Source organism: Lineus longissimus, chromosome 7, assembly GCF_910592395.1.
Source record: "Lineus longissimus chromosome 7, tnLinLong1.2, whole genome shotgun sequence".
NCBI lineage: Eukaryota > Metazoa > Nemertea > Pilidiophora > Heteronemertea > Lineidae > Lineus > Lineus longissimus.
The window spans coordinates 959,857-981,934 of NC_088314.1; the positions used below are offsets into that span (position 1 = coordinate 959,857).

Below are 22,078 nucleotides of genomic sequence, written 5' to 3' on the forward strand. Positions count from 1 at the left end.
CCGTTTGTTTACTCTGGCGGTCAATCCACGAGAACGAAACACACTTTTGGGCGTGATCAAACATTCTTGAGCACTAATGAATCTCCTGGCTTCTCCGCATCCTTGAGGTCAACTTCATGCCTCGGGCAACAGCATAGACAAAGTTGAGATTGAGCTGTTGATGTGTCATCCAAGGAAAAACAAAAGGCAAAAACCAATTTAACATCTACACACAAGGCGGAGTCTATTTATTACACTGACTTGATGATTACAAACAATGTTTGGAGGTGGAAGAAGTGAAAGTACACAACTGTTAGCGTCAAGCATATTAACCCTTCGTCAACCGAGGAGTTCACTCAAAAAAGATCCGAAAAATAGAAAAATCTACAGATTGCAGGGCTAGGCATAAGAATTTTTGATCCATTTGAAGATCAACGGAGATAAAGTGTTTTTGATATAAAAAAATGGCGGATCACATCTCTTGTGACCCGATAGATAGGCCGATTTTTCCTTCTGTTCCTTTATACAATACAGGAGACACTCCTAGTCTACGCAGGGTTAATTTCAATCAAGACAACGATACATTATGAGACTGCACTGTTGTCAATGATATATAACGCTGTACATAGTGAACAATGATTAAAATTGACTGTGGACCATTTAGACTGAATGTGCTGGAGAAAACATCTGAAACTGACTTCACCAAGTCGCCCAGAAACGTTTTTGGTGCAAACCTTCAATGAGGCGCTTGAGAGTTTGTCAAGATCAGTCAAATCACTGTTAAAATGATAGCATTTCTCATGAACAACTTTTATGATCGTTCCAGTTTCATCTCGACTTGGCGAAATTTGTTTCAAAAGCTATTCCCCGTCACACCCCTCGGGATAAAGTGATACCACTGGTGTTAAACAACCAGAAAGATTTTCTTTCCTGACTCCATTATATTGAAAGTTTACAGCAATGCTGTACAATAATGACTAAACAAAGCAGTTCTTCTGTCCAGAACATAAGACAAACTATACATTTCACAGAAGGCGGCTCCAGATGAAACTCCTAGAAATCATTTAGAAAGGAGAATCTATGGAAAGAGTTATTTACAGTCAAAGAAGCATTAAAGCTTCACCCCGTGCCGTGAGTTAGACTCCAACAACAACAACTATAACTGATGTTGAAAGATATTTACAATATTTTCTGCTCTGTGAGGCTGAACTAGTACCTTAATCAGTCCATAGGTGGAACAGACATTAAATGCTGAAATACCAGGATTTGGCATGGGCGTCCAAAAGTTCATTTAGTTAGTTCACCCCGCCACCAATTTACTGGGTTATTATACAATACCAGTCTAGAAGGTATCGCAGCAAAGACAATGTCACCTTAGCCAAATCCATTAGTATTGTGGAGATTAACAACATGGTTACGCCTTATTATCAAATGTGAGGTGTTTGTTCCTTTTTACCTGTTGCACAAGAAAATCCAAAGACCACGAACCGTGCAGCCCTTTATGCAAGTATCAATTCGTTTCTTGTACCCCCCCTCCTCAAGCGTAGTTGAGCTATCACCACTTGCCGATGCTTGAGTAGTGTTTATATTTCCTTCAGTGAAAATTTGGCGAAGCTGGAAAGAATAAGGATGCTAATGTGTCGATGTCTTGTCGAACATACAGCCTTACCCAGTAAAATTAGTCCGGTTACTTTATATGATGGTGACAACTGATATATTGTTGATGGTGATGTCTTGACGAAAGAAAAAGTAGCCTTGGTGAAAAAAGGGTGATGCTAGAGCCTTAAGATGTCGTTATAGGGTGATAAGGTGTCGTACCCTTGAGGAGGGGGGGGTACAAGACACGAATTGATACTTGCATTAAGCACTTGAGCCCTGTGTTGTTTAACATGATCTTCTCAACTACATCCATGTATGTATAAGCTTCACACTTGCAAAGGATGGGCCAAATTCTTCCATCCATGAGAAACATATTCCACATCATCGTCATTTTTACAGGTCGTCAAGACAAATCTTAATGTAGCCGCCTGGCCATCAAATTTACAAATGTAAAAGGGAGCTATTTACAATGTCTCATAAAATGTGATAGGAACACACTCTTCTTATTTGGATGGAAATTGGTTTCAAGTATTGAAATTAGCATAAAGAAATATGGATCCATCAAAAGAGGGATTTTGAACCCAACAGGATTTGAGGAATCTAAAGAAAATGATAGAAAATGACAAGGAAAAGGTTTGTGTAGCATATTCATGAAATAGGTTATAGAATCACAGGGATTGTCAGTGTCACCTTAGGCAGACTGACAGGCACAACTTCATTTTGGTATAAAATGATTCAGAGTATTAAAACACTGAAATTCTACCGATTATTCTCGTTAACCCGAGAACAGAGACTTATCAAGGAGAGTCAGTGAAGAGAGCTGCATATCAGTTGAGATGTTTCCTATGCAGCCAAATCTAAGCAAGAAAAGTCTACCAGATCCATTCTTTCCCCCAACGAGCCATATTTATACATTTTCCCCCCATTTAGACTCACTTCATTTCTCTGATTTGTACAAGCAGCAGCATGCTTCGGGACTATCTGTTCTGTACAAGTGTACCAAGGGAGAAGAGTGGGCAGAACGTTTCAAAAACCTGTATTTTCCAAAGTCTTTTTCTCTCTCTCGAATAGTTTGACAAGTTCAAGTGGTCAAATTCAGCCAAGTGCATACATAACAGACACTGATTTCCATGACAAATAAGTTGACAAGCACGGTCTTTTAATTTATAATTCCATCAAGAAGTGATACATGTAGGTTGAGTTGTGCCGTGACGTTTTTTTTGCATTTTGAACCATACAACACCTACTGTACAGCAGACGACATCTCATATTGATACAACCGCATAAAGACACAGACCAAATATGATTTAAAGATCAGCAAAAAATGACTGTGAAAATACAATATGTTACAGGTACAAAACAGGTCCTACTTACATGATGATAAATAAAATGTACATAACAGTTAAGTATCATATTATAGTACAATTATAAACATAGAGGTTGCATTAGCGCGATTCTGTACAGAGCATGCCTATATGCAAGAAATATTCACAAAAAAGTTCCAGTTTAACCCCACCATGCCTACAGCAGTTTTAAATCTTGAAACAACTTGGTAGTGTTTCATGACCACCCAACCAGAGACAAGTTTTCACAGAGCCAAAAGCCTTTGAAAGTATCAGTGGAAAAATGATTTGTTCTTTTTAGATTTTTATTGTCCACATATCCACATCTTTGAAGAGAAGTTAGCACCATATCTAAGATGGACACTGGACGACAAAATAGGTAGTTAGCACTATTAGTGAGCTACTAAACTTCAGACAAGCTGGGCTAATCTGATGCTATCTGCAGATTCATGTAACCACCAAGTGCACAACAGTGTGATCAGAAAACATGCATCAGTTTTCTCTAATTTGCTGGATTCAAGTTGTATGAAACACTGAGAGCATACACCGTTGTTCAAATATGTCTGACTGGGCTGTAGGTATGGCAGGGTTAAACGAGTCCAGCATCCCTCCATAAGGAGACAGAGGCGATGTCTGATATACAATGGCCTTATTTTTGTTAGCAGAAACATTTTACTATTCATGAGGCAACACTTGGACCAGATTGGTTACATTTGTCTGATATGAAGGTATAACCCCAACTCTTGTTATGTATTATTATCATTCAATGTTTCGTATTGAATAAAAAGACACTTTATTTCATTATACAAGGAAGAATGGGGTCTTTGCATTTGTTATTAACATCACTTTAGTCTAACCTACAATGTAGGACCTTTCAGATACGGTTAACCACAACTACCAGAGATGTTTCAGGAAATTGTCTTATTCTACATCAAAAGATGGATAACCAGTTGCTGGTGTAAAACTCTCTGTAGGACATTAAAGTGTACAAGTTACCAGTACATTCTCTATAGGACATTAAAATGTACAGGTTTACCAGCAAAAAGTGAAATAACACATGAACACGATTCTGAAGGCCAGCACTTTCTACGTTTCTAAACCTTGATGTTTACACCATTTAAAGCACCATATTCTAATGTGATGTGACCTCACTGACCTCATGTTCAACCAACACATCTATCGTACCAGACCATATCTTACGATCATCATGCTAGGTGGCGACACTTTCTCCTCCAGTGACACTAACGTGAGCAAACTCAATGTGAAATATATCCAGAGTATGACAAACATTCCACAAACACCCAATGTAGCCCAACAATGAAGACCGATCCCCCCCCAGCAAAGCAAGGAGTCAATGAGGACACACCCCAGTATAGTTAGCAAAATCTTGCACAAGTGTGAGTGATCCTCCACGCACCCAACACCCCTCACATCCAAAGTGAACCGAACAAGATCACTGTCTAGCTGAGCAATAAGGTGAGTCCATTCTACACAATGAGGGGTGCCTAATAGGCTGTTCCACTTGAGAAGAAGGGGAAAGCTCCATACTGGCTGTTTATCGGTGTCTTTGGTGACGCACAGACATACGACAAGTCCATGTCATCAGATTGCGGATGCGTCCTGTTAAGTGTCGGCTCCGATGCACTCCGATGAATCTTCGGTAGTGACCTGACCAAATTCTCCAACGATGCCAAAACCTGAAAACGATAAAAGAAATGTAATTGTTACAGTTGCGAAAAAATGACCTAAAACTAAAAGTTTCCAAATCAACAGACACCAGTGCCCCGCCCCTCGTCCCTCAAGGGTTAAAACGTACCTGTGGAAAGAGTGGCCGCTCATCCCTTGCAAACTTGATACAGTCCTGGTAAAGTCTCTTGAACGCTTTAGGTGTGTCCTTCCTGACCAATGTCATATCAGGTCGCAGGTAGCCTTTGCCGACCATGAACAGGATCTGCAAATGAGGAAATATGATAATGATAACGGTTTAAGAGAAACTGCTGAATCCCCCTGCAATTCATAATCCGAACACAGTTTTGTTGATACCAAATAGAGACACATCGCTTTTGACCATGTGCAAGTCTCTCAATTCCATTGCAACATCTGAATTGCAACATGAAACAGACTTGTGTACTTGATGCTCGGCAAGCAAAAGACCTCATCCAAATGAGTAACATTAGCCATTAGTGATTACCTCCTCTCCTATGGAGTAACTCTCCAATAGCACAAATGCAGTCTCTAGAAACGACCCACAATTGAGATGAAACAGTCTCTGAAGCAATGAAACTGTCTGAATGAATATAAGTATGGAAGCAATCGTACCTGGTCCTTATTGTTGATATGACAGTAAGGTAACATAGTCGTCATCAGTTCGTACATCACAATGCCGAATGCATACATGTCAGATTTAAAGGTGTACGGGTTGTCTTCTTTCATGCGGATTACCTCTGGGGCCTGTCGGGGAGAGAAGATCGCTTGTTAACATATGTCAAGCACAAGCTTTTCGAATACCATAATTACCCTGTAAGATATTGCATGGAGGTCATTTCAAAACTTCTAGGCATCAGATGATTTTACACATACTCTGTTCTCAGTAGATTAAACACAAATTTAGAAGAGACATGACCTCTTTCCTCAAACATTTCGAGTTTGATGTAATCACACACAGAAACATCCTTGTGGCCATTCACTCAACTTGATGCGTAGGGAAGCAAGAGTCTCACCCAAACGAGAAATATGAGTTGCTTGTGATGGACTCAAATTTCCTGTTACTCACCATCCATAATATTGAGCCTGTTGTCTGCTGGAACTGATGTGACCCACTCCACCGCGTTTTTACTGTGGCCAGACCGAAATCGCCGATCTTCACAGTCAGGTCATCGTGCAAGAAGATGTTATTGGACTTCATGTCTCGATGGATAATGGACTTGGCGTGAAGGTAGCTGCAAAACAAATGTGACAACTTGGTCAGTAACAATGAAAAAACTTGGTAGCATCACATATACAATATGGTTAAGTGTTATATTATCAATCATAAATTCTGTGTGGGAAACTTTTTTTATAACATTTTGTGGATGTAATACATTGATTTTTCCAAAAAATTTGAAAATTTAACTTTTCAAATTTTTTTTTTTTTGCTTTTCCAAAATATTTTACCTCAAAACCAAATGGATAATTTATCACTTTCTGACCAATTTTGAAAAAAAAAAATTTCTCGATATTTTACTTACTCCATGCCCTGTGCTGTCTGCCTTGCTATATCTATTAACTGAATCATTTCAAACTTGGTCTCGAGGACGTGAAGATGCTTATAAAGACTTGAACCCTCGCACCACTGAGTCACAATTGCTAGCTGAGGCTTCGACGTCCAGCCCATGAACAATAACACATTCACATGCCGAGTTTTCCTGAAAAAGAATCAAAAGTCGAGTGAGATTTTGTGACATATGCAGGTTCTATCCTACTCCTCTCAGTCAGGAGGACACTCTCTCTATTTAGGAAACTGTTTCCGTTCAATTTGACCTCTGTAATCACGTCAACTTCCCATCAACTTGGCAAAGGAGTCGAAATAGCAGTCTCGCTTACCTCAGCACAGCGACTTCATTCTTAAATGCCTGCATCTGAGCCTCCGTAGGGTCAGTGACGTTGAGACGCTTGATAGCGACAGGCCCATGCCAGTGACCTCGGTAGACAGTCCCGAATGATCCTGAGCCAATCCTGTGGCTGGTGATGATTTCTTCTGTTGGGATTTCCCAGTCCTCGTTGGAGTCCCGTCGAGGAAGCTAAAACAGAATTTAGGAAAGGGTTATTTTGGAACTCATCATTTGGATCGGTCTGCAGTGGCAACTCTTTAGCAGATACCTCTGCAACCAGGAGCTCCTGACAACTGGTGACCATCCATTATGACCTCCTCATCAAGAAAACCTCTCTTACAAGGATGACAGGCCTTATGGTGTCTTCCATAAAGAAGGCCTAACGGCATCAAATTCAAGCTTCCTCTTTTGACAATGAATGAACTGAATACGTCTGCTGCAGTACTTACCACCTTTCTCCTGTGTTCAGTCTCAGCTGAACTTGACCGCACTCGATAGCGGACACTGTTTGTCGGTGACGCTGTGGCACTGACCGGCTTTGTTGGACTTCCACCAGGACTCTGGATGTTTGCAACCATCGGCGGCATCAACGAGGCGATATTGTGACCTGGAAAAGAAACGTGGACATTAGGATCCAAGATTGTATAATATTTCAAAAAGGTCACAAGGATTTATTGACAATTCTCAGTGGTTTAATTTGTAAACTCAGTAATATGAGGATATGAGCAGATTGTAGTTCAGAGTTCTTGTCCAGAGGGTGCCACGAATGTTGAGTGAGTTCACCAAATGGTGATTTCTCATCAGTTTTAATCAAATTTCAAAGACCACTTCCCGTAGTTTCAGTTTTTTGAAAAGTCAAAACGTTAAGCCTGGCCTCTAGAAATACACCAAGAATTGATGTGCTAAACATTGCCATTGAATAACATGAAGCAGATCTGAAGAAAAGATGCGGAATAGGACTTGACGACTGAAGCATGAGACTAATGACCTGAAACTGAAAGAAATCCTGATGCACATGAACACAATGACCAGAAAGCTGTTAAAGGATCAGTACATGGTGATTAATTGTAGAGGATTAGTGAGACATTACCACCCTGGGATCAGTGTGGTGTGAAAGGGTTAACATGGCCATGTGCTTTTCGTCCTCGGTGGGATTGTACAGAATATGTGGGTCAGTGAATGAGCCATGTTCCATTGTATGTGTGTGTGTTGATGTCCCTACGGTTCAGTGATTACCCTGTTGTTACGTCACTACCATCAAAAGAACCCTGTTTTGTGTGATTTTTAAGCCCACCAATGCAGTGCGTGAGACCATCCATAAGAAAACAACCAGAGTATTTCTATTTGTCTTTCCAGATCACTGCCATCTATGAACTACAAGTAGTGGTGGTGTGCTGCAGAAGAATAGCCAGATCAGTTGTAGGAGTCGGCCTCAGTTGGCAACAACATCTCATGGCTGATGTCACCAAAAACATCATAACCATTTCCTTTCTCATCAAAAGACAACTCATGAGATGGCACTGATGTGGTGAAAGGCAACATACAATCGATCACAACATGCATGTTACGATGATTTTCTCTCTAGTTCACTTAATTCTAAAACCACTGCATAAAGCGCATGGATTTGAACGTCGACCAAAGCTATCGTTGAGACATGATCTATACACTGTTTGTCAAGACTGTGATAAAGACAACTAGACAACAACTGAATACCTATTTGTGTACAGTAGGTCTCAGAACGAAGTGCTGGAAGAGAGAGCAGGACGTTAATGACATCACACAACATGGACAACGGAATGTTCATTCAGGCTCGACGATATACCCACCGAGGCTCATTCACGTCCTCCTAGAAAATCAGGTTTTAAATGAACCATCAATGCAGGAGTTCTCAAGTCTGAAGCATTACCTTTCTCTTTTATTTCAAATGTCTGTATTTTCAATCTTCATGCATCTCGCAAAATAAACTGGCATAACTTGGAATTTGCCTGCATTAATAGTAGTACCGGACGTAGTTTCAATGATGATATGTTATAAGGAGATGGGCAATGTTACATGTTTAACAATGAGAAGCATGCAACTCGGCACACATGATCATGCAGCCAATACTATTAGTGATACTCGGTGCTATTAGTATGAGTTCCAACACACCATGTGACATCAACTCAGGAAGACACAGCAGCCATTTTGAGAAATGCTCTTTGATTTCTCTCACTCAAAATGGCCGCCATCATTTCAAGGTCAAGGGTTACTAGGTTACCATAGACACAGATGACAGAAAGAGGCAAAGAAGAAACAGCATTAAAGGATGAGATGGCTATTAGGGTGATCAATGAAACTCTCACCAGCAGGAAATGCACAACATCTCAATTTTAAGTATTTACGATTTACCAAGTCAGAGACCCCAATTAAACCATATTTTAGTATCAGCCAAGCTCCCCTTTCCCAGCAACTTCTGTGGCACGTTTTAAGCTTGTGCATTTTCTCACTGTTAAGAACATGGTCTGAGCCAGATTTGGAACATGACTGAAAAGACTGCAGATAATCCAAAATACCTTTGTGTATTGTTGGATATATATTATGATGTTTTCGTGTTTGGGGAGCCGAGTCACTGCCATGCCGTTTTTTCACCTCGTTACATCTGTTTGATATCATCAGATCTGTAAGACAACAGAATACAATCACATCACTACAACAACGACTACAACGACAAGCCAAGGACGAAGCAAGTACGCCAGCATGCCAAGCAACAATCAACAACTAAGCCTTGGACTGTTCAATGACGGCCACGGGAATCACAACACCAGCATACCTCACAGCAGATATCGTGTAAGGTCACTTTACGACTTCAGACATGAAGGAGGTATGTGAGGTATCATTTCACAGGTCCATTAGTCGTATTGCAATAATGAACATCGTCCTTGTTCGGTGCAAGACCACCAAGTGGCCCTTGAGGTGAACTTTATAAAGCAAGCAAATTTCAATTGGCAACAATTGTGTCAAAAGCATTGCGATTCTGCCAAATGCATAATTTGAGTTGAGTACTGCCTTGGTCCAGAGTGTCCCAGGATTCAATAGCAAGCCCTTGTGACAGATAAATGTTGTTGTGTATAGGTGACTTCGCTTCTTACTATTTCATCCAGGGACTTCCCTGGACTGGGGGTCAGGTTTTTCACTACACTAAACAACAAAATGCAAGCAACAGTTTCACGGCTATCACTCTACTGTTCTACCAATCAAGTGACGCCATCTAACAATCAACACTTCAACTATGATACAAGCCTTACCTAAGTTATTACAGTGGGACTGTGCGTAGCGCCGCGTAAATTCCTGAAAACCAAGGATATGATGAGAATGGTGATGTTTTCAAAATAACAAGTACACTATGACAGTCAATATAAAACACAACGTCACTCATCAATACCCATCTTTACCATTCCCTCCCCCCAGAACAACACAACACAATACAACACAAAGGCTATGTCGTAGCAGTTATTTTGTTCTACCCTCATTTCAATCAACATATTTTATCACATTAAGACCAACAACAATAGCGGCAACAAGTATCAGTCACTCAAAGTAAACTGCACTACATGATGTAAACCACCAATGAACGCAATATCCTTTTCAAAACTTTATAACAGAATCCAAACCAGTAACAAGATGAAGACAGAAAGGTGAAACTCAACAAATAAAGGAGGGAAACTCAAGAAATGAATACACCACCATATACGCCACTCTAAGCTATAACGCAAGAATATCTTGCAACTACAAAGCAGATAATTTTACCTAAAACACAACAAGTAATCCCAGTGACTTAAAATTTTAAATGAAACCCTCCCTAGAAGCAAAACCTGCACCTTCCGGTAAAACCAAAATGTTGAAAGTATTCAAACCTTCTGAGGAAATAGGGCGGCATGAGGTGGTACGGTACAACCTCCTTGCCGTGGCCACTCTGCACTGTCCAGACTCCTTGCCTCCGGTATAGTTTCTTGCTCTCTCTCATAGGACCTTTCCCACGACCGCTGCAAATGCAACCGATCATGCGGGCGTTCATTCGCCAATCGCTCACTCAACTTCTCCAAAGACCTCTGCAGGGGTCGTAATCTTTCATTACTTCTCTCATGAATGTGCTGCTCAAGCGATGACTTATCAAATGAGCGCTCATACGAGCGTTCAAGAGGTGACTTCTCACATGATCGTTCCAAGGGCGATCTTTCACATGAACGCTCATAAGAGCGCTGAAGGGGAGACTTTTCATATGAGCTCTCGTAAGAGCGTTCAAGGGGTGACTTTTCATACGATCGCTCATAAGACCTCTCAAGGGGTGACTTCTCATGTTCATACGAACGTTCAAGAGGAGACTTTTCGTAAGACCTTTCAAACGATCGTTCCAAATATTCCAAAAGATCGGGATTCGGAGGCAAAGAGTGGCGGACGTTTGGTGCAGACGTGGACCGCACTGGTCTCCGAACATTGCAGTAATGACTCGACATTTCATTCCATGCGGCACTGAAATAGGCCAGACAATAACATGTTTAAAATGAAGGAAGAAACACGACCATGCGGGGGTTACTCCATGTATTGTCCGGGTCTCGGAACTGAACACACCGCCTAAAAGTAAAGGTTAGACTGAAGCACAACAATTATTGAAGCCTAATGCACCACAAGGTCCATCACTGTGTCTTGAGAACTTTGCACACCTGATATCAGAGAGAGTTAATGAGAATAAGCCCTTAGGACAGGGCTGACCAAATAGTCTGTGTGATCAAAAAGCTTGGAGAATGTGCCTCCCAATTCAGACTATGAAGCTGTGCAAAGACTATCAACACTTGTGATGCCCATGAAGTGCATTAAACAAAGACCTGTGTGGAAATGCTTCCTTTAAAACAGCTGTGAGGCATAAAACATTTCAGAAATATTTCCAAACTCTTCTTAGAGGAAATAAACGATGCCTAGATAGAACCTCACAGTTTTGTTGAAAAGAAAACATAGAACAGGGTGACGTAACATTGGGTTACCATGGTTACACGTGATGCCATCTATGGGACATACCTCTGCAGACTCGCCCGGGTTGACTAGATTATAACAGACATTTGGAGCCGAGGTTGATCGTTCTCGCTGTGCAAGGGGCGGCGCCCGTGGACGGGAGGTCGGCTGATTAAAACTTTGAATGTAATCTGTATGACTGCTGAAGCCGGCCGGGAGGGTGTTACTCTGTTCTCCAGCTAACATACTGCAGGTGGGAGAAATGAAGAGAGAAAGTGCAATGACAGAAAGGGTATCAATAGTTTCTCTTTCAAAACAGACTGAGGAGCACGACTGGGCCACATCTTGACCATCACAGCTTCGACATGACCAAGCTCTTCCCGGGCCATGCTACCTTCAACGATCTCTCTGTATCACACTCCCAAGTATAAGGCACATCCAACCATCCACTCCTGGAGAAATATCCTCTGAGGAGTTGTGGTTGACATGCTCGGTTCCATCACCGAAGCTAAGCAATGCCGAGAGCGGTTACTCGGTGAATGGGCAACCAAGAAAACCTCACACTCTCTTCTGAAGTCCTATCAAGTAAGGATGGGATTATAGATTGGTCGAGGAAAGATGTTGCTGCTCATAAGCAAGATACGTTCTCAATCTGATGAGTCTGGATGATTGCATCATTCTGACAGAAACATTCATCTCAAGAGCACAGTTCAAAAGTACTTATCAGTTTGACCTGTGGTACTTTAAGATCTTTAACAGCTGGAAACTGAATGATTATGACAAGAGTACAGCCATTTTGTTGACATACCAACCATGGAAATCCTGATTGCAAAACACAACATCAAATGAAAAGATGTGCGATTCTTGTTTTTCATTTCACAGGCGGCAATTCAAAGGGTTGTGAAGAGTGCCTTCTCACAAATCAAATTCAAAAACAATCACAATAGAATGTAAACAACTAATACTTGTCTCACCTGAACAATAACTCTCAACACCTGCACCAAATAACTCATATTTGCTTAACACGTTTAAATGCCATATCAAGATGATTGTGTTCCACTTAAGTTCATCATAAGTCTATGTCAAGAAAAGAAAGAAATCAAACTTGACTTACTGTCTGGCCTTCTCGCGCATTTCATCATAATGTCGGTCACCCTTTGCCATATAAAACACATCCTCTTCTGTTCCTTGCTGACATAGCGTTGGCACGTGTTCGGCACAACGCTGGTGAAAACGATAGCCGCACGTCTGGCAGCGGAAACCTTGAAACAATAACTTCCTACAACTGTCACAGAATGCTAGAGTAAAGAATGTTTTACGAACCTGAAAAGACACAAAGAGAAAAGTTGTAAAAATAATTTTGAATATCAAGAAGTTTTTTGCCAGAACTCATTATAAGTCTGCAGACAGTACAGTACCAACTCTAAGCAAACTTGTTACCGTATAACCGAGATGCTAGATCCACCTACTCTTATCAACGACTTGGTTAGTAGCATGGATTGCTGTTCAGATTTCCAGTCTGCCTTGCTCGTCCTTGAAATTGAGACCCATTTGAAACTAAATGTCAATAGTACTTACAAAGTTATGAGATATACTAGTGGTGGGCAGGAAATGAGCTTTTAGTTCCACCGTTAACTCTTTCCCAGCCAGGACAGCAGAATCGGTATTCCACGTGATTATTGCCCTGAAACAGTGAAGAGAGAAAGTGAGGTGACAGCAAAGAAACGGAGTGAAATGATCAGCTTTATTTTACACTTTGGAAAACAGTTTTCAATTTTCCTCATAGTGACAACAGATTTCAGGCATCCACCGTGGGTTAGGCCAGAATGATGAAACATGCAGACTGAATGTCTCCTGGAAATGACTACTTCTCCTACCTTGGTTCAGTGCTGTAAACTATACACAATTCTGGTGACAATTCACGTCGTTTCATGGCCTTATAGAGCGCTTCCTCCACGGTCATACCTGGCTTGACCGGAACCTGCAAGCACAATAAGAAAGCTTTTAGAAACCCACAAGATACGGATCACAACATCACCTAATACTGTACAATGATTGCATTCCAAAGCTCCAGATTTTCACAACCTCGTCATCGTAAACCTATCTTTGGACTTGGTTTAAAAAGCTTATATTCATGTTCTTATCCTCCCAAGTGAGAGGCAAGTCATATATCAATGATCTTGACAGTGTTTACTAGTAATTACCGTTGTTTTCTGTTGATTAGGTAGGAATGCTTTAACATAGGCTTTCATTGGTGATCTGTGAGGCATCTGGGGACTATTGGTGATATCATCCTTGAGTCCAACAAGGCTTGTCGAGCTGTTATTATGGGGTATTGTCCCTCCGCCTGGTTCCACATAGTTCTGATCATGAATCAACTGATGAAGGCGTTCGTCGACAAGACGTTCTTCTTCTTGTTGTATTTCTAGGTCTTCACAGCTTCCGATCTGGTCCTGCAGTTTCTGTTCCTTTAGTTGCAGCTCATGGATTTTGCTTGTGAGGCCTTCATATTCCTGAAAGAAGACCGCATATATATTGATGTAGGATCATCTCAGAAGTGTTTCGGGACGAGAAACTTTCTAACCAATCTTCACAGTAATCAAGGAGAGGAGACAGTTGAGTTTTAGGAGCTGCAGCATGGCAGACCTTGACCCGTTGGCAACATTGACCAAAGATTCATGATCTGCTAAACACATCTTGTCTAGAAAGGTTTAACTTCGAAATCTAAGGTGACCAGGGGTAATATCCCCATCTAGCCATAACATATTTCCTTTGGTTTGAATATCATCTCGACACACAAAACTATGAGATCCAACGCCCCCCCTCCTATGATCTTTTAAAGCAAGGTGGAGATTGGAGTTTTTGTGATGTATACATACCTGTAAATACATCGTTGGTGGATGCTGGTGCTTGCCAAACTCTGCATTCAGAGCCTCCAAGTTCTCTTTTGTAAGGCGGATCACATTTTGGATGTTGCGTAACTGGAAGGAGGAAAAGAAGAGGAGACATTAGGAAGACCTGATGCAGTTTTTCATCAACCGAAACAACAAATGCTGAACTGTTTGATCTGGACTCGTCCTGAAAGCAACTGCATTGTTTAGACACCCTAACATTTGGACATACAACACAAAACTAGAAGATCTTGGACTGCAAACGAGACACCTCCAAAGTTAGTCCAATAAGTTTTGAAGTTTCAATGTGAACCTATCCATCATTCACAAGGGTTTTCTCCTTTCCTGTCAAAATTTGCTATAAACGGCATTACCAGTAACTCTGCCTGAAAGTTGTGGCAATGGCCAACTCTGGTCATGTCTCTTGGTGATGATAATGATGGTGGAATGATTTACTATCAGCCTGCTGTAGCATACTCCCAGGGAGTTTATAGCATTCAATCAAAGCAGTCTATGGGACCACAAGGACAATACAGGGGAGTGAACATCTCTTTCATGACCCAGTGAGTTGAATGAAACTAAATATAACTGATCCATAGAGATCTTGAACGAAAGCTGTAACCGAGATTCAGAGCCAACACATCCTATTGTGCAAAACAGAGAGGACTCTCAAAATAGATTACAAAATAAAGACTTGGCTAAAAGGTCCAGCGGCAAAGTGATGTTAAACTTTTGACAAGACTCATCTTCTTTGCTCATCATTCTTGATGGAATGAATCACTTGGCCTTTTGAGTTGTGGGTTTGATTCCCAGCACTGCAGGGCCCGTTTGCACCTATCAGCAAGTGGCTTCACTTTGATAGCTACTACCTTTGGATGGCCAAGATTCCTCGTCCCTGGTGTCTACGTTAGGACAAGCAAAACTACCCATTGAAGTTGACAGTAGCTTGCTAGGGACTCTTCCTCCAGCCTCAGTAACGGAAGTGGCACGCAAAATGCTTGTCCCGCCACACCCTCCAGTTGACCAATCGTTGCTGGCATCCTACCTGAATCTTGATCTTTCTATCCAGTGTCATTTCAGTCTGACATGTCCGAGTACGACGCTTGTATTCCTGCTGTTTCCGCTCATGGAGGAGTCGGAAATACTGAACGAGCTCGGAAATATGGAGCTCTTTCCTCCACGCGTTCCGTTGTTTACGGAAGCCAACATTTGTCTTGGACGAGGGTAACATGAGTATCTCCCGCATTTTCACGAAACCAGTGTTCCAAATCGGTAAGATTCCTTCAGTAGCGCTTCTGACAGTGTCGTGCTAATCCACAGATCTCAAGACTCAGTTAGAATGATCTTGAAAATCCGAATCAAATAACACGTCTGCTCTCAGAGCCTTGGCTTTAATGAACAGATGCCGGCAGTGTGCGACACTGACTGAATGTCATGTTTGCATGAGGTTAAAACCTGACCAATTGACTAAGCCTAAATCACTCAAAGCCTTTTTAGTCCACACTACACTATGAGAACCATTTCGGCCTTTTGTTATTCAAATATGTTGCACGTTCCTGGAAGTTCCACAATACCCACGCACCCACTTTCTGGTCTCATTTTTTAAAGTAAAGATCATTGTGGTATTATTATGATAATATTGCAGAACTTTTAACCAGTTTTTAAAACAAAATCAACTTTGAGTATTGTTTGTCCATTCCAAGAACATTCCATCCGCATACCACAAATTTGGAGATCATTGCGCAGATTAGACTGAGTGACAAACTAATCAACCACAACCAAGTTCATGCCTGCTCTTAAAACATCCATATTTGATATTTCATTCAAATGCACGTTTGGGCATCTAACTGTTTGACAGTTTAAGCCACCCCCTAAACATCCTGTGAAACAATAGAAGATCCCACCATGGGAAACAACCACAGTTTATCAATTTCCTTATTTCTTCCACCGGGTAAGCTTGTAGCTCCAGGCCTGTGTATATTCTGGGAAAGTGGAAACAGTTTGTCGCCCCGAACAAAATAATCGCAGGTTTTTTTCCAAGAATGATCAGTTGAGTTACTGGTTTTGACAAATTTGAGCAAAACAACGGTCTGCTCCTTTTAAAAAACAAGTTTCTGGAACAGGACCCTTGATTGTGTATGGATTTTGAAAAGTGGCAAATTGTATATGATGACAGTTGGTTCCATCCTTATCAGACCATATGTGGCTCCCATAGATTCTTGGTTGACAAGGCCACATGACAGCCAGTTTTCTTTAATCACTGGCATGTCAGGGATCTGTAACTGGTATTATGTTTTGAGTTGCGACCCTTTAGCAAGTAACTTTAAAATCAGTGCTCTGGGTACATTACCAGAGATTGCTAAACTCGGTAGCTATGGCCCACGTGAAAATTGATTATTCGCTAGTGACCTGGAAATAATTAGTTTTCTCACAACCTTCGCACAGGAACCAAAACAAAGTCATGTTTGTACATAAGTGCTCAAAGTCTGGTATAGCTTGGTCATAACAATGGGGTCACCAAGTATGGAGCCTTCACAAAATTAGACACCCCCCAGAAAAGATTAGGCCCTTGACAAAGTCTAGTGGGTAAACACAAGACCTTACTATCAAAACGACCAATTGATATGAATTTCAGCGGCATGTTTTAGACATTCGAAATTCCACAATTGCTTTTGAGTTGGCACATGCATCCAGGCCCCACATCAAAACAAAAGAGCAACCAGTATGGTGCCATTGACATTGAAGGTGACATTAGTATTTGTCTGAAAAGACAACAGAGAGCTCACCGATTGAAAACCTGGCTATAAATGCGCTCAGGCCAGATTATGGTCAATATGCCTACGATTATTTGCTGAAAAAACAATACAAGTTGGAATATTAAATCAGAAAGTATGCAGAGAATTCAAGAAATAAATCGTGGACAATAGAAACTTGTGAAGAATGTATTACCCGCTGAGAATACATGGGTATTTGTTTTCCAATACAACATTAATGAGCGTTGAAGGTTTTTGAAGTTGTGAGAAAAGAATTATCTAGGGTTTACCAGAACTGCCGATGCTGTAATGTTACCCTGGAAAACCAGATTGAAAATTATTGAAATTCAGAGCATATTTTGGAAGCTTTGGTTGTCAACTGTCAGATCCAATCTCAAGTCACCAAAAGGTGACGGGACAAGACAAATCATACCAATACAAACACCATTTCAACAAGATTTCAACATTCATTAAATTGCATTTTTTAACTACCTGTCTAACTTACCAACTAGCATCTTATCTGACCTCTATAGTGGAAGTTTGTAGCCACAAATTTGTGATGACTGATCAAAAACACAAATCTGAGTCCTGAACAACTGAATGTGACCGTAACACATTTGGATCCGAAGCACCATAACAAGGACTCTTATAACTTTGAAGTTTGATCTGATAAAAGATTATAATTTGCGGTGGAATCAGGGACCCTGCGGTCCAAAATTGCCCGGAGTTCGGCCATGGTACAGTGCTGGTAGGATGGATTAAATCAAAGAAGTTCAAGGTGTTGTGATAACTTAAAGCACCAGCCCAACCCAACAGTCACAGTTAATAAGTTCACTTCACCAAATCAAGGCCGAGTTCTGGATTCACTCTTCTAATTATTAAGTCAACCAGACTTTGTACATTTGACATCAACACCTGTGACAGCAAACTGAACCCCTACGGACATCAGACCCCCTTAGTTTGTTTAATCAGTCCACACTTTGACGCACAGGAAATATAGTCTTTTATGCTTCAATAATCAATGGAGATTTGAATCGGGTGAAATTTTACAGAACCAGGATATGGTTTCAATAAGACGAAGTTCAATGTCTTGGCCTATGGGTTGGTCTATAAAGTTTTTAAAGACCCTTTAGAATGATCCTTTAGATCTCACATCTGAGATTGATTTGACAGGCTTTTTGAACTCTAATGCATCAGATATAACTCGGTCAACAAAGAGTAGAGTCATGAGCCACAATCTTAAAGTGCCAGAAATGAAAGAGCATGTGGATGGAGAGTATAAGATGATAATTCTCTATTTCACTTCCAAATTAACCTGTAAAATGAATTAGTGTAGACCACATCAAATGATATGGGTCAGTATACCATGCGAAACCTACCATCATGATCCGACACAAAACATTGATTCTCATAATTGTATTCAATCAAAAAGTGCATGGGTCGATCCGTCCGTCACAAAAATGTCGATCAGGCCATCAAAATGTGCCAATAATCACAAATCTTTACAAATATCACATTGAACAATCCATTTAGAGAAATGATATCCTTAGGCCTGATTTACTTAATGACAAGAATAGATCCACCCATAAATAGCATGGAATGAGTCAATAACAGAACCTCTCAAGACAGACATGCTCAGAGGACAACTGGCCTACATATTACAGGGTTCAAGATTGAACTTCCTCAACATGCATGCTGTCACATGATTTGGAGGTGTTGCCATCACTGGGTCATGATACTGCCCATGAAAGGCTCGACTGTCAGCAGAGAGTCACACACAACACATCCTAGCATCTTTCGTCCCATCATGTGTCTGAACTCATAACAAAAACTGTTTGATAACTTATTAAACTTCTCTTGTAATGATATGGACATCCTTGCAATGTGAATGTCTTTCGCCTATCAACAAGGGATAGCCTTGACACCTGTCATACTTGCACAGCATTGAACGTGCCATGACTGCAGACAAATCATATTTTCCAAAACTAAACTTCCAAAAAGCTTTACGCAATTGGAGGAACTATTCTGACTCATACGCAATAAATCATACTGCATTTCACAAGTTATTCAGACCGTGATAACACTTGATAAAGCAATAAGCTTGTATAATGATATCTTTATGTCAAGAACTGAAAAGTGGCTTCCTAAAGCCCGAGGTCAAATTGATACTAATTGGTGAAGCATTTTTTCCTAGAAGCCAAGTGGGCTACAAAAATATGTCAAGAATCTTGAATATTCAATTTTTTTCTGAAAAAAATATCATTTGGAAAAATGTCCTTTTTCTGGCTATGTCCTCAATGACAATGATCATACACAATGTCAGTTGTCCTAATCATGCATGCATTAGTTGGCAAAGGAAACTGTAAGTTGGGCCTTTCAGACTATTGAGCTGACAGAGTCACCTCGGGGTGCTTTCCTGGACAGTGTAAACTTGTTTGGTACACCACTAACTCTTCCATTCTTCTTGAGCAGGTTATTTTGACCAATTTTCAGGCCAGTATCATACATCATTAGGCCTACTCATTCCCAATGGACATTATCATGTAGAATCGAATCAATTTGCCTCAAGTTCATTGCGACTGAATCACCCAAGGTAAGCGAAGACTTAGTAGTACACCGAGCTTGGAGACAGCAACCTTTTATAGCAATATATTTATAAACACACCACGGTCAGCCAATCAGGGCTTTCATACATCATACAAGAGCATTGGCTAAATTAGGCCTAATGACCCTTGAATAGCTGGGACACAGAGCATTTCAAACTCCTCTCCAAAAACGTATGTACCAAGGCATGCTAGAAAGAGCATAAAATTGGCTGGGCAGACCCCAACGTAGGCAGAGAAACCTGACCGGAGACCAATCGAACCAAAACATTATTATCTGCTCAATCATCATGCTCTCAACCATGAATGGAGGTAACAATCAAGTGACCAATTGGTAGAGGTTTGCACTCACAGAACTAACACCCTCGGCACATCAAAGGCAAACCATGCACTTGATTCTTAAATCCTAATTATTTTCTCTGTGTAATGACACTGTTAATTCTACACATGTATGTTAATATTATAAAGCCTGAGGCCAAGGGGTGAAAGTCTCACAGAGTTTACTTAGAATTTGATTGATCCGAGAAATCACGTTTTAGACTTACACTGGTGACAGTGATAATCACAGTGAAAATTAGTAACAAAAAACATCTTCCAAAGTTAAAATCATCAGTTATACTTATAGTTAACTTAGGGAGGACATTAGTCATTATCCACTGATTTTGTGTTTGGTTTGGGATGTCTTGGCGGACAGTCACATGCGCAAATAGTATGAAACATCCCCTCAAAGAATAGTCACATCTGAATGGTTCTCTTGAATGAAGACAGTCGCTGGCTTAGGGCAAAATGATGTACATTGGCCTACAAGAATGACCACTTCATGAACCATGCCCAGCTAAGACGTGAATCAACCTTTCGCTAAAGCATCGTGGCATGGACCTAGAAGACATCATCAGGCTCAGTCCTCAAGATGGGTTCAATGCTTGTCACCACAGTGCTCATTTATCAACAAACTTTGTTGCATCTCTCACAATGCCAACAGGAACCCTCGAGTGTCGGACCTATACCGTGCCGTCGGGGCTATCGTGCGACCAGGACGCCAGGCTAAGTCAAGTAGGAAGGCTGTGGCAAGCAGAAATTCTCAAGCTGACCACATCCCAACCCTATTATTCGCAAGTGCCATCTGTTGTTTGGCAGTAGAACTAAAGATTTCAATAGGCAAACAATTCTGCAAAAGCGTCAAAGGTTTTCACAATTTTTATTCTTACTAGGTCTCAATGCCTTCACATTCACCATGGCACCAAGGCCTAGACACCAGGGTGACATCACACACAAGATGTTAATGGCCATCCTTAGGCCGAGGCTAAATTGTGAACACATTTCTTATGTATTCTAATCCAATTGGCTTGAACAGGTCATGATTACAACATGATCCATCCAGGGCGAAATGGCAGCTAAGCTGGATGACAACACGGAGAAGTCCCAGAGGGAACATGAATCTTTATAAGGTTTTTACAATCCCACCTATGTTGCAGACAATCAACTTCTATTCAAGAAGACAATCTTAGACATCTCAACACAACAGCTCTGAGAGCTGGAGATTCTGTTAAGGGTTAAGAGTTTGTCATGTCAGATCAGAGCAAGAGATCATATTCATGGAGATGAGAAACTCACATCATTTTGATATTTTCTTCTATACACTCAATACCTAGGACAGTCACACTGCCAAGAAGATCTTTATTTTAAACTTGCAAGTGCAAACACTGACTAAGCAGGGTTAAACCTGCAGGTAACACCTCATCAGCTAATGTCAGGTCAAGACCGGTCAGGGCCTGCATTTATGCAAGCTGACACTGACAGTCATAAACAAATGCACTGCAGTGCAAACTCACACAGACCTCACTGTGCATCAATGCACACAAATGTGCAGCAGGTGCCCGGGATAAACAAGCCACTTCAGCGCCGTCGTGCATACTCAAATCACACAATCAGCACCCGAGCAAAACATGTAAGCTGGATAAATACCTCTTCTTGCAAAAGGGCGGGTTCAAATGTGTCTTCACAGTTTTCTTGAGCACCAATAGAGAATTGTGGGATGTCGCCGTTCAGCGTAGCCTGCTCCACGTCCGCCATCTTCCCTATTTTCATTAGGTCACGTGATCTGAAATTGATTATCGTCGATTCGCGTAATTTCACGGACTCAATTTAACCCCTTGTTGGCGAACACAGGGTTGGGAGAGGGTGGGGGTAAGAGGGTCAGCTCCTTGGAAAACCTGGTCACCTCTTATCATGAAATATATTTTGGCCCAGAAGGAGCCAAAGTTGTTGTGGGCCTATAATGTATTTGCCTCTGTCCACTGATCGGATCCCCCCCCCCCCCCCCCGAAAGCACAA

At 41.1% G+C, this 22,078-nt stretch overlaps 1 protein-coding gene across 5 annotated transcripts; it reads right to left on the reverse strand.

Annotated features, from left to right (window-relative positions):
- Positions 1 to 193: 193 nt before the first annotated feature.
- Positions 194 to 21,817, reverse strand: LOC135490638 (serine/threonine-protein kinase B-raf-like). Of its 5 annotated transcripts, none has more exons than XM_064775925.1 (16): positions 21,710 to 21,817; positions 14,377 to 14,478; positions 13,702 to 14,010; positions 13,375 to 13,478; positions 13,076 to 13,181; positions 12,612 to 12,820; positions 10,405 to 11,020; positions 9,796 to 9,838; positions 9,064 to 9,168; positions 6,961 to 7,118; positions 6,504 to 6,700; positions 6,149 to 6,325; positions 5,695 to 5,860; positions 5,241 to 5,372; positions 4,738 to 4,872; positions 194 to 4,618 (listed from the first exon to the last, which is right to left on the reverse strand). In XM_064775925.1, exons 1-16 carry the CDS (start codon positions 21,815 to 21,817, stop codon positions 4,427 to 4,429), a joined length of 2,859 nt encoding a protein of 952 aa, XP_064631995.1. In that variant the 3' UTR covers positions 194 to 4,426. The 5 variants fall into 5 exon arrangements, with proteins under 5 accessions (XP_064631995.1, XP_064631994.1, XP_064631998.1 ...); XM_064775924.1 differs by lacking the exon at positions 21,710 to 21,817 and adding an exon at positions 15,434 to 15,657; XM_064775928.1 differs by lacking the exons at positions 10,405 to 11,020; positions 21,710 to 21,817 and adding exons at positions 11,564 to 11,744; positions 15,434 to 15,657.
- Between the last annotated feature and the right edge of the window lie 261 nt (positions 21,818 to 22,078).

Coding starts and splice junctions, on each gene's coding strand:
- LOC135490638 (XM_064775924.1), bottom strand. CDS start 15,634: ATGCGGGAGATACTCATGTTACCCTCGTCCAAGACAAATGTTGGCTTC. Junction 6,326..6,503: donor AATGAAGTCGCTGTGCTGAG/GTAAGCGAGACT, acceptor ATTCTTTTTCAG/GAAAACTCGGCATGTGAATG. Junction 5,373..5,694: donor CAGGCTCAATATTATGGATG/GTGAGTAACAGG, acceptor TCTCCCCGACAG/GCCCCAGAGGTAATCCGCAT.